Here is a 15,758-nt window from a genome sequence, read left to right as displayed (position 1 = left end):
CTCCTGCAGTAAAATGAAACACTACATTATTAAATGTGTTTATATTTTGTGCTTGAAATTTTAAAGGCAGTAGGTATGAAATTATATGCCACAATAATTTCCTTTCAGCATCATCATTAATATATAATTACATTCACGAAATTAAATTGCAAACTGAAAAAAAACATTTGCTTCTCTAATTGTAAAGATAGTGCTGATACCTACTCTAGTATGTGAGCAGCAACAGCCATTTTTGAAAATCCTTTATGATCATTTCCAACTTCACTACTTCTGTGCTACTGCTGGTAAGTAGCTAAAAGGTGCTTTAGAAGTTTGTGGTGTTGTTTTTTTTTTCTGTTTAATCTCTAATCTGTGGGGTTTTTTGGGGAAAAGTTCAGCAAAAAGAACTGTTATCCACAGATGTTGTCTTAGAGCCTTGAATAGTACAAGGCTATAATTGGTTTAGAATTTCAAACTGACAGTGGATGAATCCTTAAGGTAGTTAAGGATCGCCCTCCTTAATATAGGATTTTTTTTTTTTTTTTTTTTTTTAATAAGAGATGAAGCAGTGATGAGATACAGTCAAAAAATAGAGAAGAGTGGGATGGAGAATACAGTGCTGTGGGCAGTGCTCTCTGACTTGGAGAAGAATGCTGCTGCTGTTGTAGGAAATCTCTGTTGCTAGAGACCAAGGATTTTCCTTGCGTCATACCAAACAATGATTTGAAAGCATTTCAAAGACACTGGTTCTTATGGGTTAATAAGTACAATAGGTTTGTTGTGCTTCCTTGATAACCAAAAAAGGGAAGACCTTAAGAACGGTTTGTTTTCTTATATTGGAAAAACACAGGGTACAGAATATTTAAGAGCTTTGCAGCTACACTCCATGTTTCTTGAGTTGTATATTAAATGGCCTATTGTGGCCTTTATAAACTGTTTCATTTTATGCAACTGAGTTTAACCAAATCAAAATTCTTTTGTGTTACAGCATGATTGAAATATGTGGACTATCTCTCCCTCTTTTTTTTTTCCTGTGGGATAAGGCATAGCAACGCATGCTGCAAGAAGGAATTGATTTCATCTGTATCATACTACCAAAAAGATTGGTTTTTTGGTTTTGTCTAAGGAGACAGTCAAGAACAGGGCATGCTTTGATTTGTTTTGAAAATGTCAAGCATAAGTAAGAATTTCAGAGTCAATCCATTTTTTTATTATTATTCCTTATTTATGCTACAAATCATTAGCTTTTGTGCCAAAAAAAACGAAGAATGGCAGCTGATTAGAGTGGAGAGCAAAGCATGTTTTGCTCCAGTCGTACCAAGTGGTCAGCCTTGTGCTGTAATGTGCAACAGCAGAGCAATTGAAGGACATCTCTGTGGGTTAACAGTAGTACAAATAGAGCTTGTGTGTGGATATACTTTTCATTAGTAAAGCTCAAGATAGTTTATTCTGTTTTTCTAGTTAACTCTCCATTTCCCTTGCTACTTATGTACTTTCTCTGTGGTAGTACATATTTTTTCTCTTTAAAGCATAGGTTAGTTTTGACTCTTAATGAAGTCTAGTCTTGACAGTACTAAAACAAATCTTTGAGAGATAGCATACAATTATTCATCCAGCCCAAAACCCGAAATCATGACATGATGGTGGATCTCTTTGGACATAGGTAGCCTGGACTTCTCACCAGTTTTTGAGAGCCAGACTGACAGTTCTCATGTCTCACCCTTGAGCCCCCTTATTGCTTTTTCTATGTGGCTGATGTTACCTGACTCATAGAGCGTAGCACTGTAAGCTCAACGAGAGCTTGCAGATATGTTTTGATGAGAAGGCACCTGAGCCAGTTAACAGCTTCTTATTGAAAGGGGGAATTTCAGCAAGCTGATTCAGACCTTCAAGTGGCAGAAAATGAACCAAGGAAAGCCAGTGACTGCCACTTCAGTGGCAGCAGGCAATTAGGTTTGCTCTGCTGCTCTCACCGAATTGCATCCTGAGAAGAGAAGCCTGGAAGTCTACAATGATGATTTGTGTCAGCTGGACCCCTTCTGGAAAGGCAACACTCTCTGGACTTGCTGTGTAAAAAAGCTCTGCCATGTGCTCTAGCACTTTTTAATCAAACTACAGAAAATTGCTTTGGTTTCACCATTCAAGGCTCCAAATTGCATCTCATGTGATTCAGTATGCAATGTTCCTGACTTCTGGGTGAAGATAAAAAACCAAAAGCTGGCTATTTTTATTTTACCTTCCAAATCAGCAGGTTTGATACTACTATGTATAACATTCCCTCTCCTTGAAGACTATTAAAGCCTTTCACTTGTAAGGTTACATTCAGCTATGAAATATGTGTGCTTATGAAGTTTTAGTGATTTGTTCTGTGCTTGCTGTTAGAGCAGTGGTCGGGATGAGAAAGAAGTTTGGGATGTTGAAATGCCCGCCAAATGATTAATTTTTTCAAAAGTAAGATTAATTTTATCTTGTTGAGCTCTTAAATATATCTTTAAAGTAGAAATGAAACTTGAAAGATTAGTTGTTACAATGCCGTATTGTTAACTTTGGGAGGAAAAAAACTTTTTTCCATTAAAACCCCAAAAAATCTATTGACTGGAATCTAAGATAGTTTGTTTTTTTGTTGTGGTGTTTTTTTTTCTTTTCTCCCCTGTTCAAATTGGATTAATTTGATTGGATTAATTGCTAATTTTGTAGTTGCTTCAGAAGAGACATATCAATTGTCTTTAGAATTGTCAAGACACTTACAAACACTTAAAATGCTTTCTCACAAACAAGTTTTTCTGCTTCAAGTGGTTAATCGGGACATTTGCTTTGGTAAAGAGCAGCTGGATTTGTTGATTCTATCTGTACACAAATATAAGATTTCTTTTCTAAATGAAGGGAACCTCAGAAGCTGAGACTACTTACTGTTTTCAGTTTACACTTCAGACTTGCTCCGCTCACTTTGTGCATAAAATACTAAGCATGCAGTTTATTGGAGAAACAGTAAGGTATACCTTAGTTTTGCTTTTTTGACAGCTCTTAGCACCTTTATTTGAATGAATAAAGGTAAGTGATTGCTCTTGAAAACATTTAGTGTTTTGTAACACTTTGATTAAAGTATGTCCTAATTGCCTAGGAAATTTTGAGAGTTTATTTTTGTGAACAATGTGTAGCAGATTCCTTACCACGTGGTTTAGTTCATGTAGTTAGAAATAGAAAGGGAGGGTGTAGGCATGAAGACATTAACAAATAGGTATAACTACCTGGACTGGAGCTTGAAGAGGCTTTTTTGCAAGAGAAGTACTGTTGTGAAACTTAACTCTTACAACTTCCAGGCCTGGACACCACATTTTAGTGGCAATGTTTTCCTTTAGTCTGGTGAAGGGGAGCTAAGGTATGGTCCCAGGGGGGTGATGCATATTTTGAGGGGAAAGGAATGTTGAGCAAGGTGCAGTTTTCTGATACAAACTTTGAGTTAATGTGACCAAATTAAACTTAACTCTGTGTTGCTGTATTTTAGGAAGTCTATATGTGCTGTTGTGATTATTGTTATTTGCTGTACTGTCTTGAAGGGAAAGTAATCACTGCAACTGAGCTGCTTTGGACTTGCTGGTGAAGCCTAAGAAATAAATGGGAGTCCTGTAAACCAGAGACAGAGGAGTTAGAGCAGTTGTAGAGTTCAAATATACAAAAAAGATGTTTGGGGAACTCACTTCAAACATGCAGGAAGAGACTATTAGAGACATTTCACAGCCTTTCTAATCACACAGAAATATTTAAAACAACTAAAATGTCTTTCCGGAAATCTTCTGTTGTTGTCATGTTATCGTTCTGTGTTTGTTCTTCAGATGCTGTTGTTTTCCTGCCTAGGAAGAAGATTAAATTCTTGTTTAAAAGTAGAAAAGATCCTTCTCGGAGAGAGGAGAATTTAAAAATCTTCTTATGTTTCTTATACATAATATAAAAACAGATAAGGAAGAAAAACCAGATTTTATACTTTTAGGAGACTGTCTTAAAAAAGAAAAAAAAAAAAAAACAAAACTGGAAATTTTTTTTTGATTGAAGAGAAAGAAGCAGATGTCCCCTCCCTTTCTGTGCCTGATTCTGTTAATAAACACTCTAGTAAAGACTTTTGTCTCTGGTCTTTGTCAGTTAATTGTGCTTAAGTGTAAAACAGTTTATGGATCCACCTAAAATGCCCTGTCAAAAACCTGGGAATGTTCCATTTCAATTTAATATGACGTAGTTGAGACAACCAAATCTGTATCATTGTATATTCATACTGAGTTAAAACTATATAGAGAAATGTTAATTCAACAGACTTCCAAAAATAAGTAATTCTGAGTAATTTAGTATTATAAGTGTGTTATTAGTTTGGTAGTTTCAAGCAAATTTACTTTAAAAAAAAAAAAAAGTCAGTGAAGAGCTTAGTCCTCCAAACAGAGTTGACTAAGTGCCTGTTTTTCTATTTAGTTTTACTTTTGTCTTGTACTTCCATAGTTAAAATTTAATGTCAGATATCTAGCTACAATCAAACCCCTTTCTGTGCTGGGAATTTTGAAACATTTTATAGAAGCAATAAGAAGTTAACATTCTAATAAATTAGAAATTAAAAAATATTCCAATTTTTACTTTAACATCTTCATCTGCTTACTGAGTCTTGGTTTAATGTTACTTCAACAGCTAATTATCAGTGTGTAACTGTCATAGTTTATACTGAAATGGTAATAGATCCTTAACTAAGACGGTTCAACAGCTTTCTAGCAAATGTCTATGAAATGCCAGTTGTGTGCCTTTGAAAACAAAAAAAAAAACATTAAAAAATGCATAAGCCATTTCCTTTGTTAAAAGTTTAAAAAGTGTGCCAGTGGGTTCTTGAAAGTCATTGGGTGACTTGGATGGGCATCCCATTAAGTTAATTTTTCACTTAATTTGAACAGTTTTAGGTTTTTATCTTTCTTAAATTGCTCCTTTTCAAATTATCTGCACTTCAAAGGAAGTCAAAGAGCTTTGGTTAACAGCAATTTTGTCCCTCTCCTGCCTTACTGTGCTGGATTAATTTGCTCTCGTTTAGGGCAAAAAATCTTGTTTCCAAATTAGGCTTAAATTCTCCCGTTTGTTTGGTTTTATGATTTTGCTTAAATGTTATTGCAGGAGGAAATGTGGTCTCAGGATGGGATGGTGGGGCAGAGGAAGAACGTTCTAGCTTTTGTCTCCTTGTGCCTTACTCAGGAGAAAGGAACTGAAGTCATTGATTTAATCTGCACCCGCATTTTGGAAGCCATTTTTTGTCATTTGTTCTTCATGTTATCTTTGTAATTACATAGCATATGATTCCGTTTTAATAACACGCTGCTCTTGAATCATACCGTTAAGTGTGTGTGTTTCATTTACAGGATTTTGCATGGCTGATGCAAACTAGGTGGGTTTTTTTTTCGTGGTTCCACGGGCTGCATCGTTACATGGGGAAGGAAGCTGTCTGCAGGTTTGCAGGGCAAACATAGGGACAGCGCAGAAAGAAGCAGCTTCTCAGAAAGGGAGTTCTGGGTATATTTATGTAAGGTTAGAGTTTCAGACTCCCTTCAAGTAGCAATGGTCATTCAAGTAGTGTTGTTAAGTTATATTGTCAGACAGATTATCTTGAAGCAGACTTCTTGGCTTTTTAATACTGGTTTTGATATCAACTGTTCCATAGGGAATGGACGGAGCTTTAGCAAAAATGATATACAGCTAGCCCATCAGACAAAGGCTCTCAAGGCCAGAACACACACAGAAGTGTGTGTTGGGATGCTGACAAATTTCTGTCTTTATGTGGCATTGTTTTCAGAAACTTGTGAAACGAGAGGGCTGTTTACAGCAATGAGGGCTGGTTGGTATTTGCAGTGCTTTGGGAGTTGACCAATTCTCTTCAAAATTGAAAGCTCGTCTGATTTAATTTCATTGTGCGTGCAGTGTCATTCCTCTACTTGGAACTGTGTAAATCTGGCTTTTGCCAAATTGTATGTGATCAGGATAGGCTGTAGACCTCAGAAATGGGCTTTGAATCCTCTCAATAAAGGTATTTGACAGCAGAGTGCATGCAAGGGCTGTCTTTGTCTCTGATCACCTGACGTGATTTAGTTTTATAGAAAGTGAACTCTTCTTTAGAGAGGGTTAATACCCATTGACTTTATTTTCTGTTATATATCTATGCTGCTCCACTTTAAAAAAAAAAAAAAAGTATCTAATGCCAATAAAACATCCTCCAGAAATAAGTATAAACCTAAAGCTGCCAATTGCTGAAACTGAGATTGGAAGCTGATTGTTGATTTGAATTGCCGAACAGATGAGGATGATTGTTTTTTATTGGAAATCTGTCAGTAGCTATCATTACTAGAAATCTGTGGCTTTTGTAATCCTGTTTCATTTTACTATTGGATTAATTTCAGTTCTCTATCTCAGTTCTGATATATTATGGTATGAATTTCTGAGAAAATAAGAAAAAAATCAACGCAAAACCACTTTTTTGTCCATTTAAAAAAATCCGTGCAATTATTTCATTGATACAGGGACCAAACACTGGTATTGGGGGCTGGCACTCAACATGGCAAGAGAGATACCTGATACTAACTATCCTTGTGATTAATCTGCTATATTTGGTTGAATTATGAGAGGCTTAGAACTGCATTTTTCAGAGCCTTGTTGACTTGGCATGAAATTTTACAAAGATTGTCCATGTTGAAATTGGTGTGTCTGCTTATAGCTTCACTTTGCCAAACAGGCTAAGTATACCCAGTCCATTTCTGTCTGGTGTTTTCTGGTTTTTAGCTTCTGGTGACTCTAGTAGGTGAAAGATGGTGAAGTGGAAAGAGGAACATAATTCATAATTTTTTTTTTTTCTCATCAGCACTAATACAATGTTGCCTTTATCCTTACTTTATCTCTAGATTTTTCTAGTTAGAAACTACTGCGGAAAGAGAACATCTACTTCCTTAATTCATGGGGGTGGGGGGAATCTGAGTCAGAGGTCTGCTTCCTGCAGATAGAAGCTAATGAACCTGTGTTGAAATCAAATTGTAGCTTTATAGACTTCTGTTGTAGGTTTTTTGCTGTTTTGTTTTTTGTTTTTTTTTTTTTTTTTTTTTTCCCCCTGCAGACATTGGGGAGCATGCGAAACCAATCGTCTTCCACTTTCTGGCATATGTTATCATTTAGTTCTCCATTTATATACCAGGAGAAAGAACCCGAGTCCTCCAACTTGGAAAACTAAGTTAGAGCAGTGTTAGATTTGAGCTCTTCAGATCTGAGATTCCAAGAAACCAGTGTTGTTTCTCCCTTGCTCTTGAGTTATGTGGAGATGTGGCTTGCATCAGACTGGGTGGAATTAGTCCTCCAGTGTTTGCTCTGATACCCAGCCATTAAGTATCCCTCAGTAAAGAGATGGGGAACTGCTTAAATTAAGAATCCCTCCAGGCTCAGCTACAGGAGTTTGAAGTGTGTTATCTAGTGCTGCAACACATTTGAAAACCCAGGTGCATGTTGGCTTAAAATTGACTTGTCTCTGCTACCAGAATTTTAGATGTTTTAATCAAGCCATCTCCAACTTGGTGTCTTGGTTTCTTCTCATAGTTTCCTTGGCCATTGAGTGTGACATCTTTGAAGGACAGTGTTTCATCCTGTTCTGACAGATTTCTTTGACTGCCGCAATATGTGTCTCCATTGTCTGAGGAAGATGACGTCCATCTGTTTTATTATATATCAACTGCTAAGACTTGCATGTAACAAAAGTGGTATTAGAGGCTTCAAAATTTTCTGCTGAGGAAGGCTACGACTGTGCAGTTCTGGAAGCAAAAAAGCAGGAAACTTTGAATTGGGATTGCCAGAATTGAATCCTGACTATCTGCATCAGCTCAGTGTTTCACCGATTTTCACTTGGCTGGAAGTGACAGATCATTAAAGAGAAAAAGTGATGCCTTTTCTGTATGTGAATAGTTGGCTGGAAAGTGGTATCATCAGAGAAATGGCTTCTTTAGTGCTAGATTCAGTCAGAATCCCAATGGTCAAGCTAGAGGCGCATCTCCTACCTATTCAGTTTTTGGAGTGGCAGGAGCCTCATTCCAGGGCTGCACTGAATAATATAAAATCTGACAAGGCTTAATTTCATCTGCCAGCAACAGCGAAGCCTTGACTTGCATTTTGGGGGACACGACAGAATGTGTTTCTACAGATTTCACTTCTGCAAAACTAGCTTCCCACTCGCTGGGTATGAAAAAACCCTTTCAGGGTTTGGGTTGATGCACCTTTAGGGGTGATACATCTTGCTGTAGCAAAAGGAGGTACCCAGCACATACTGTGATGCCCTTTCCAGCTTCCTTTCCTTTGAGAAGTGTGATACAGATGCTTCTCTTTTGGGATGGGAAACCCTTTCTGGTGTCTCAAGAGAAAAATCTTTTTGTATTTTTTCATAAGCTGCCTTCATTTTAAGTTGAATCTCTTACGCTCACGATTTAAAGAAAGGTCTCTGAAAAAAACAGTTATCTCCTGCAGACACTGTTGCTGTTGTGGGGTAGTGGTTTCTGGGACTGCCAGTCTAGAATTATCTTGTTCCCATTCCACTAGTTTTAAGAATTCGTGATTGGATTTGATGGAAAAATACACCTATTCCTGACAACTGCAAGGCTATTGCTAGTGTATCTGTAGGAATCTTTGATCTCTTTGACAAGAAAAGATTATCAGAGTGGTATCTGAAGTGTTATCTAGAGCTGATGGATTATTTCCACCCCTACCCATGGCTCTGGAGTCACTGCTTATATGAAGGACTCTGAAGTCGGAACACTGGTAATTGTGTGGGAGCAATGCTTTGAGTCACCTGTGATGTAGCTGAACCTCTACACTTTCAGGTTATTCAGCAGTAGCCAGAGCTGTTGAATTGTACCGTCTACATGTACATTTACTTCCTCCTTTTCTTACCCTCTTGGTAATGATCCTGTGATCATGCTCCACTGAGACTCCGTAGTTGAGTAGCAGAGAAATGCAGGGTGTGCTCACCTCTGTGTATTTGTGCTGAGCGCTAGGATGGAGAGGAGGTTGTGAACACCTATTCTTATGTATGTTAAAAAAAAAAAGAAGTTCAAGAACAGGTGTCTGTTCACGTGTATGAACGTTTATGCAGGCTGCTTGCTTTGAAGAATTCGGTCTTGCTGACTCTACGGCTTTAGAGTTAGTTTATGGGTTGAAGTGAACAGGGGTGAGATGCTGCAACTTGGATGGTGATTACAGCATACAGCAATGGCTTTAATAAAACAGGCTTTTATGTAAGCTGGACAGGATGCAACCCTCTGTTCTAAGGGACTGGTGAAATTGCCTTGTCTGCTTTTGGTGAGACCTTTTTTATGGTTATATATGGAACATAGTTTTTCAACCAATAATTTGTTAAAAGTTTCTATTTTGTTTTAATTGTGTAGGACGCCTGATGATCTCTCAAGGCAAATTGTGGCCCTGCAGCAAAGGGAGCTTGCGCTGAAAGAGCAGAACTCTACCATCACGAACAGGTGAGTGATACTGATAGTGGATGCTGGTAGCAAGACACTGCTATATTAAACCTTGTAGAAGGAAAACAAAGACTGCAAACCGAGAGAATGGCTTTTTAGATTTCCTTGCTGTTCCATGGAGCCTTCTATGCTATCTTCTATTCTTTCCCATGCTGATGAAGAGTTTTTTGTTTACTTAAATCCTTGCAGGAAAAAAAGATGAAGAACTGTGGGCGGATGCAGTGAAGAGTTTATCCAGCTTTATTTTATGAGCTAAAGTGTTTGCAAGGGGAAGTGAGCTGCTTTCCCAGACCATCTCATCTGGAAAGGGAATGTCACAGCAAAATGTGCAAAGTAGTCATCTGGGTATAGGAAAGGGAGTAAGAGCCCTGAGGACTGTGATTTGGCTACTTAGAGGACCAGTTTGTATAGATGGTGGTGGAAAAGTATGTTTGCAGTTTTGGTGACAAAGTACTGCTAGGCTTTGGGAGGAGCAGTCTGTTTATAGAATGAGATATGTATTTGAAACTAGAGGGTGTTTAAGCCTTTGCCCTGGTGTGGGAGTGAATATCTAATCAGGGAAAGGAATTTGTCTGCCAGAACTTAACTTTCCAGGTTGCGTTGGTTACACGTAGCATTTCTTAACATGGTTCCGTAGCATGCCAGAAAGCGCTTCTCGTCCTCAGTGCACATATTCTTGCTTCTCGCACTGTATTATTTCCTCACATTAGGAACCCGTTGTCTGTTCTTGTTAAAAACAATATCTCTATCTTTCAAAAAGGCTCTTGGACTGTTTGCATTGCCAACGTGTTAGCTGACTTGTGTAAGCAACAGAAGTGTGGAGAATTTTAACCTTTGGTGTAAACATGTTGGATGTAAAGCTTTCAAATACTCTCTAATTGAGCACTGGGCAAGCACTCTGAGTTTGTCTTGGGCTGCATTTGCTAATGTGTCTCCTGAGGTGTGTGGTAGATTGTGGTTCAAGAGATGATTGTGTTCTGGGCTCCGCCTTACTAATGATGGGCAGGATTCAAGCTGGGTGTTAAAAGCTTCGTATGTGTTGCTGCTGTTAAGGAAACTATTTAGTCAGTTGTAAAATTGTTAGCCAACTATAGATTCCCATGAGTGCAGCCAGCCAAATTGAAAAAAATCTCACCAATATAAAAAAGACATTTCATATATTAAAAATAAACCAAGCAAACCCTCAAACACACAATTGATTAAATGATCAAATAAAAGAATTGTGGTAATGTTTGAGTTATTAATTTTTTTTTTTCTCTTCCAGGCTGCTTCTCACAGCCTGTCAGGGAAATGCTTTTTCTAAGTTTATTAATGGCCAAGGGGAATCATCTGTTGAAAAAGCACTTTTGGTAGTGCCTGTTCACGCTGGATGTCATTGTGCTAGTTTAGTTTAAAAATAAAAACATGGTTAAGATTACTTTTTGATTTCAAGTGAAATGGGCTGTAAAGCTGCTTAAATTAAAATTTTAACATTTTCTTGATGCAATGCTGTGTGTCATTTCCGAAACTGATAATTTCGGCTTTCTTCTGTCACATACCTTATTCTGTCTTAAAATGTAGGCAATAAGATACATTTTTAAAAACCTTTCATTACAGATGATTTGAAAGTTCCCAGGAGAAGGTCTTGAGTCTTTGGAAATAAAACCTTGTTAAGGAAGCAAATCTAATTTTCTCTTTTCCCTGAATGACATCCAGATTTAACTGATGGTCTTCTCTTTTATGTGTTTCATAATAGTGTTCAGAATGGTCTGTGTATTACAGTAACTTAATATATGGTCATGACTCCCTCTAGTGATTGAGCCCAGCACTTATTCAGCTTTCTATTGTTTTTTCAGCTACAAGTTCTTTTGCCCTTAGTTGAAATGTGTTAAGTCTTCAGTACTGACAGTGCTATGTTTGATTTATAAAGTCGGTGGGCAATATGCAGTACAAAGACAAAAGAATTTTTGCCTAACCTAAGAAGCTTTGATTAATTTTCTCCATTAAAATTAATGATTTGGTAGATACTTAAGAAAACATCATCAGAAGTTGGCATCTGAATTTATTTTTTGGCAGTGGAGAATCACAGATAGTCCTGGCTTACCTGTTGCTACAGTGCAAAATTCAGTTTAGTAGAAGAGGTTTGAGTGTGGTGTTAAAGATGGTGATATGACCCTCTTCCCTAAATGGACGATACTGAGTCTTTGTACACTGAACGTGTGTTTGGTCATCACTGAGCTTTTGAACACAGGCAGAAGAGTGCCTGGAAGGGTTTTTTGCAAGCTCATTATTCTTTCTCTCAGTCTTTACACTGCAGTCTTTTTACTGTTTTTTATTCCTAGTGATGGTACCTTTCCCACGCTGTTTAGTGACTGTGATAGACACTTGCCAGCTAGTATTTGTCTCACAAACTGACAAATAGTCCCCAGTTTCTTTTTGATAAGAGGAGATGCTTGGTAGCGAAGCAGGAGTTAATTCCTAATGTAGCGGAATATGAGCAGGACTTGACTTCAGAAGACAAACCAGGCATGGAAAAGGTATCACAAGGGAACAATTTGCTATGTAAGGTCCCATCCATTTCTGTAAAACTGGAGACAGATCTAGCTCAACTGCTTCTCAGTGTCCCTTAATTGATCTAGAATGGAGAGTTATGGTATACAAACGCACTGGTAACAATGTTTTCCAAATGGCATATGGCTTCACTAAACAGACTAAATTTATTTTGTCTCATTCTTCCATTCTTGAAATGCTTTCCGTTTATTACTGTATATTTTTTAGAGCCAGTGTTTCTGTTACTAAAAAGGCAATAGAGGTCATCACACCAAAAAAGGCTACATCATTACAAATCAGCCTTTGCATTGATAATTCCCCCTGCTTCTGGCTTGGGGATCTGAAGCGCAATCTGTGTTTTGTGTAACCTGTGCAATTGCCAGTATCTCAAGGCCTCCCAGAGATCAAATGCTGATGCATATCATATTTGCTGTATCACTCAGATTGGATGCTTTTAGACACAGAACCACAGGACTGAATTTTCTGAACAGTGTGTTTAAATCAATTTCTTTTAACAGTGATTGTTTACATTTTTGAGTTGTGTAGACTCCCTTGGAGTTTGCTATTTTTGCTAGGGAGGAAAACCTTCCTGTGGTGCTAGCGTGGGGAAAGAGGAGAGGGTCCCTCTTGCAGTGGACACATAAGCAGCAACTCACTCCTCCTCTTCACAGCTTCAGGATCGCTGAGTAATGTAGCTGAAAGTGCCATTAATAGCGCGTGGTGGAATCTCACTGTGTTTTGGAGTGTGTTGCTACAAGTTGTGTAAATAGAGTAAATTATACTTTCAGCAGTAGCAGCGGGCAGTATCGTGGAGCTCTGCAACTGCAGAACAAAGATAAAAATCCAAAGGTTTAAAGGCTCAAAAGAAGATTGCTTAGGGCCACTTTGATGGTATGAAGTGTACCTGCTCTGCTGTTTAGGAAAAGGCATTGAAGGAAAGGTGTTTTATTAGTGGGTCAGTTTAACCATGCAGCCATCATTAGTTTAAGCACGTTTTTCCCCCGAGAGCGTGAAAGCTATAGGCATGGTATGTTGAACTGTACTTTTTTAGGAAGAGTTGATAGATGTAGCTTGTGATATGGAGAGTTGGCCAAGCGGTTTATAAGCTTTTGTCTTACGGAAAAATGATGTAGTAGTTACACTATTTTTTTAAGTGAGAAAAGCTGCATATTTATTCTTCCAGCATCCTATCTGCATATTTGGAGTTTCTGGAGAGGTTTCCTAAAACAATCCTGGCAAAGCATTCTAGAATTTGAAATTCCCTTCTCATCAGTGTTGTCCTCTGAGATGGCTAAGCATGAAGGGATGATGCTGCTTACAGTTTGATCTTTGCTTCAATTCTGAAAGACAGACTATGAAAATGTACTTTTTTTGGTTACTTGTGGTCCCTCCCAAAGTGATAATTTCTTTTCTACTTTTGCTCTTGTTGTCTAAGTGTAATATCGACTTGGGACCATTGAGGTATCTTGTAGAAAGTCAAATAGAAGGAAACACAGAGGTGAAGTTAGTACTGAGCAGGATGAAGGACACACAGAAAAACCAAAGAGGAGTAAATCTTGGGTTCTGGTGCTGGGATCCTGGAGCTGATGGCTCATTCTCATCATCTAGTGTCAGAAACCCAGCCATGTGTTTTGACATATAGTTTCATATGTGAAAAGGGATACATAGAATATGTTTGAAAAAATATTTTCCTTCTCCAAGTGCTCACAGAGTTCTGTTAAGAGACATGGTTGTTTACCACCTTTATTCGTATAAATCACTAAAGCTGATTTACCCAAACAACCTGCTGTGTGTGTTGTCGCTTAAAAATTAAATAAAAAACTAAACCATTGAAGGCTGGGAAATGAAAATTGCAAACTGAACAGAAAATGCTTTTGAGTTGGGCAGCAGGGATTTTTTTTTATAAAAAAAACAATGAATGAGTGATGATAAGCTCAGAACCGTCCATCTCCATAAATGCTGCTAGCTCAGAAGTGTGTCGTAAATCTAGTGCCCATCTTCTCTTTTCCTTGGATGTCCCAAGGAGTGTCAGTCAGAAATATAAATAGAGCCTGTCAGACTTCTTCCCCTAATCTTCTGGAAAGTTGGACAGAAGTTTAATTACAGTGAAATGTCTTTTATCTGACAGAGAGAGAAGTGCCTGCTTTTTGATAGGCTTTATGAGTTATTTTGTGATCAAAAGAAGCACTTAATGTCTAATATAGGAGAAGGTAGGGATTTTTTTTTTCCTTCTCTTGTTCATCTATATGGCACATTGCACCTTGATTTATATGTGGAGGGGTGTGTGTACCTAATACCAGACAAATGTTTATTCACAGTGCTTCAGGGCAATATTAACTGCTGGCAGGTTTCGCATTCATTTATAGAGTAATATTATGAAGAAATGACTAGTAGGTATTGCTTTTTCTTTTCTCCAAAATGGGTATTTCATGCATTTTTATACCAGAACGTAGTTGATAGTGTCCCATTAAGTGACCAGTCTACTCTCTCCAAATAAACATATTCAAGTAGTAAGCTTCCAGAGCAACATCTGGTTATTCGTGACTCTAATTTGGTAGATACAAAGCTTTTCCATTTTTTTTCTATCGGATAGTTAATCCCTAGCAGAAAATAGGAAGGCAAAAAATAATTTAGCCAAGACATTGACTTCTGCTTCCAAATCTAAAAACATGGGATTTTGCCCAGACCTTTGCTTTTCATGATTGTGCCATTTTTAGTCTGATTTCCTGAGGAAGTGAAGCTTATTACTGTGCTTTGTGTGTGTATGTAGATGAGATTGTGCCTACCCTACACTTTTGAACTTGCTAGTTGTCTTCTGTTAAGTTTGGCAGATGGTAGAGATCTCAAAAGTAATAAATTCCAGCAAGTTCAAGGAAGACAGGTCTCCAGCTCCGGGAGAGACATCCTGTTGGTGCAGCTGGAGATCATTCCCTGTAACGTATCAGAGCCCTGCAAACAAAAGGCCCTCTTAAAAAAGCCTGACAGTAAGGCTCCTTTCGGAGATCACGCCTCCTTAGCCACCGCTCATTCAGCCTTGAGGCTGGCAGTGAGTGAGCACTATTCTGATACCACGGTAGTATCACAATCCATAATTTCTGCTATACCAAGTTCTCCAAAAGCTCGTGGCATTTGATAGTACTGTGGTAATGTTGTCGGTATTGGTATCGTTTTCATGCTGTTGGTATGAGAAATGGAAGTCTACTTGAGTCAATACTCGCCTTTGGAGAGAGGAAATCCATAGGAAACCAGGCAACTTTGGTTTTTGAAGCTCATGGACCTAGTCTCTTTTTCTGTTTAAAAGAAAATATATAGAAAAAGCCTAAAGAACAGCTTACAGGGTAATTGTAAGTAATTGTACCATCCTTTTAGCCTGGAGCTCTGTGGAAAATGCATAGTGCAAAACCAGTAAAAGTATTAGTTTCTTACCTTGTATTTGACTATGCTTCTTGGGGAACGTTCAAGGAGAATCTGTGGAATGCCTCTGTTCAGTGCTCTCATCACTTTTAATGATTAAAAAAATTGTAGAAGCTATTTAACTCTGTTCTTAGTGTTGGTTTTTTTTTTTCCCTTGTTCCAGGATTGAGATTGACCCTTGTTGTTCCTACTAGCATCCCTGATGTTTGTGCATCTTTTTATTACTAAAATGAACAATAGCTTTCATTTGCTAGTGCTCCTCTGGAGATGGTGATTCAGCATTCCCTTGGGTGTCCAGGTAGCACTGTGTATTATTAACCA

General features: G+C 38.0%; 1 protein-coding gene across 2 annotated transcripts in view; it reads left to right on the top strand.

Moving 5' to 3' along the window:
• Positions 1–15,758, top strand: part of MAD1L1 (mitotic arrest deficient 1 like 1) — a 379,609-nt gene that overhangs the window by 32,217 nt on the left and 331,634 nt on the right. For both annotated transcript variants that reach the window (XM_075165310.1, XM_075165311.1), the window contains exon 10: positions 9,408–9,494. In XM_075165310.1, the coding sequence (XP_075021411.1) occupies positions 9,408–9,494 (87 nt within the window). The remainder of the gene's footprint in view (positions 1–9,407; positions 9,495–15,758) is intronic.

This window comes from Calonectris borealis, chromosome 16, assembly GCF_964195595.1.
Source record: "Calonectris borealis chromosome 16, bCalBor7.hap1.2, whole genome shotgun sequence".
Classification (NCBI taxonomy): Eukaryota; Metazoa; Chordata; class Aves; order Procellariiformes; family Procellariidae; genus Calonectris; species Calonectris borealis.
This window is presented reverse-complemented; position numbering and strand designations above follow the sequence as displayed.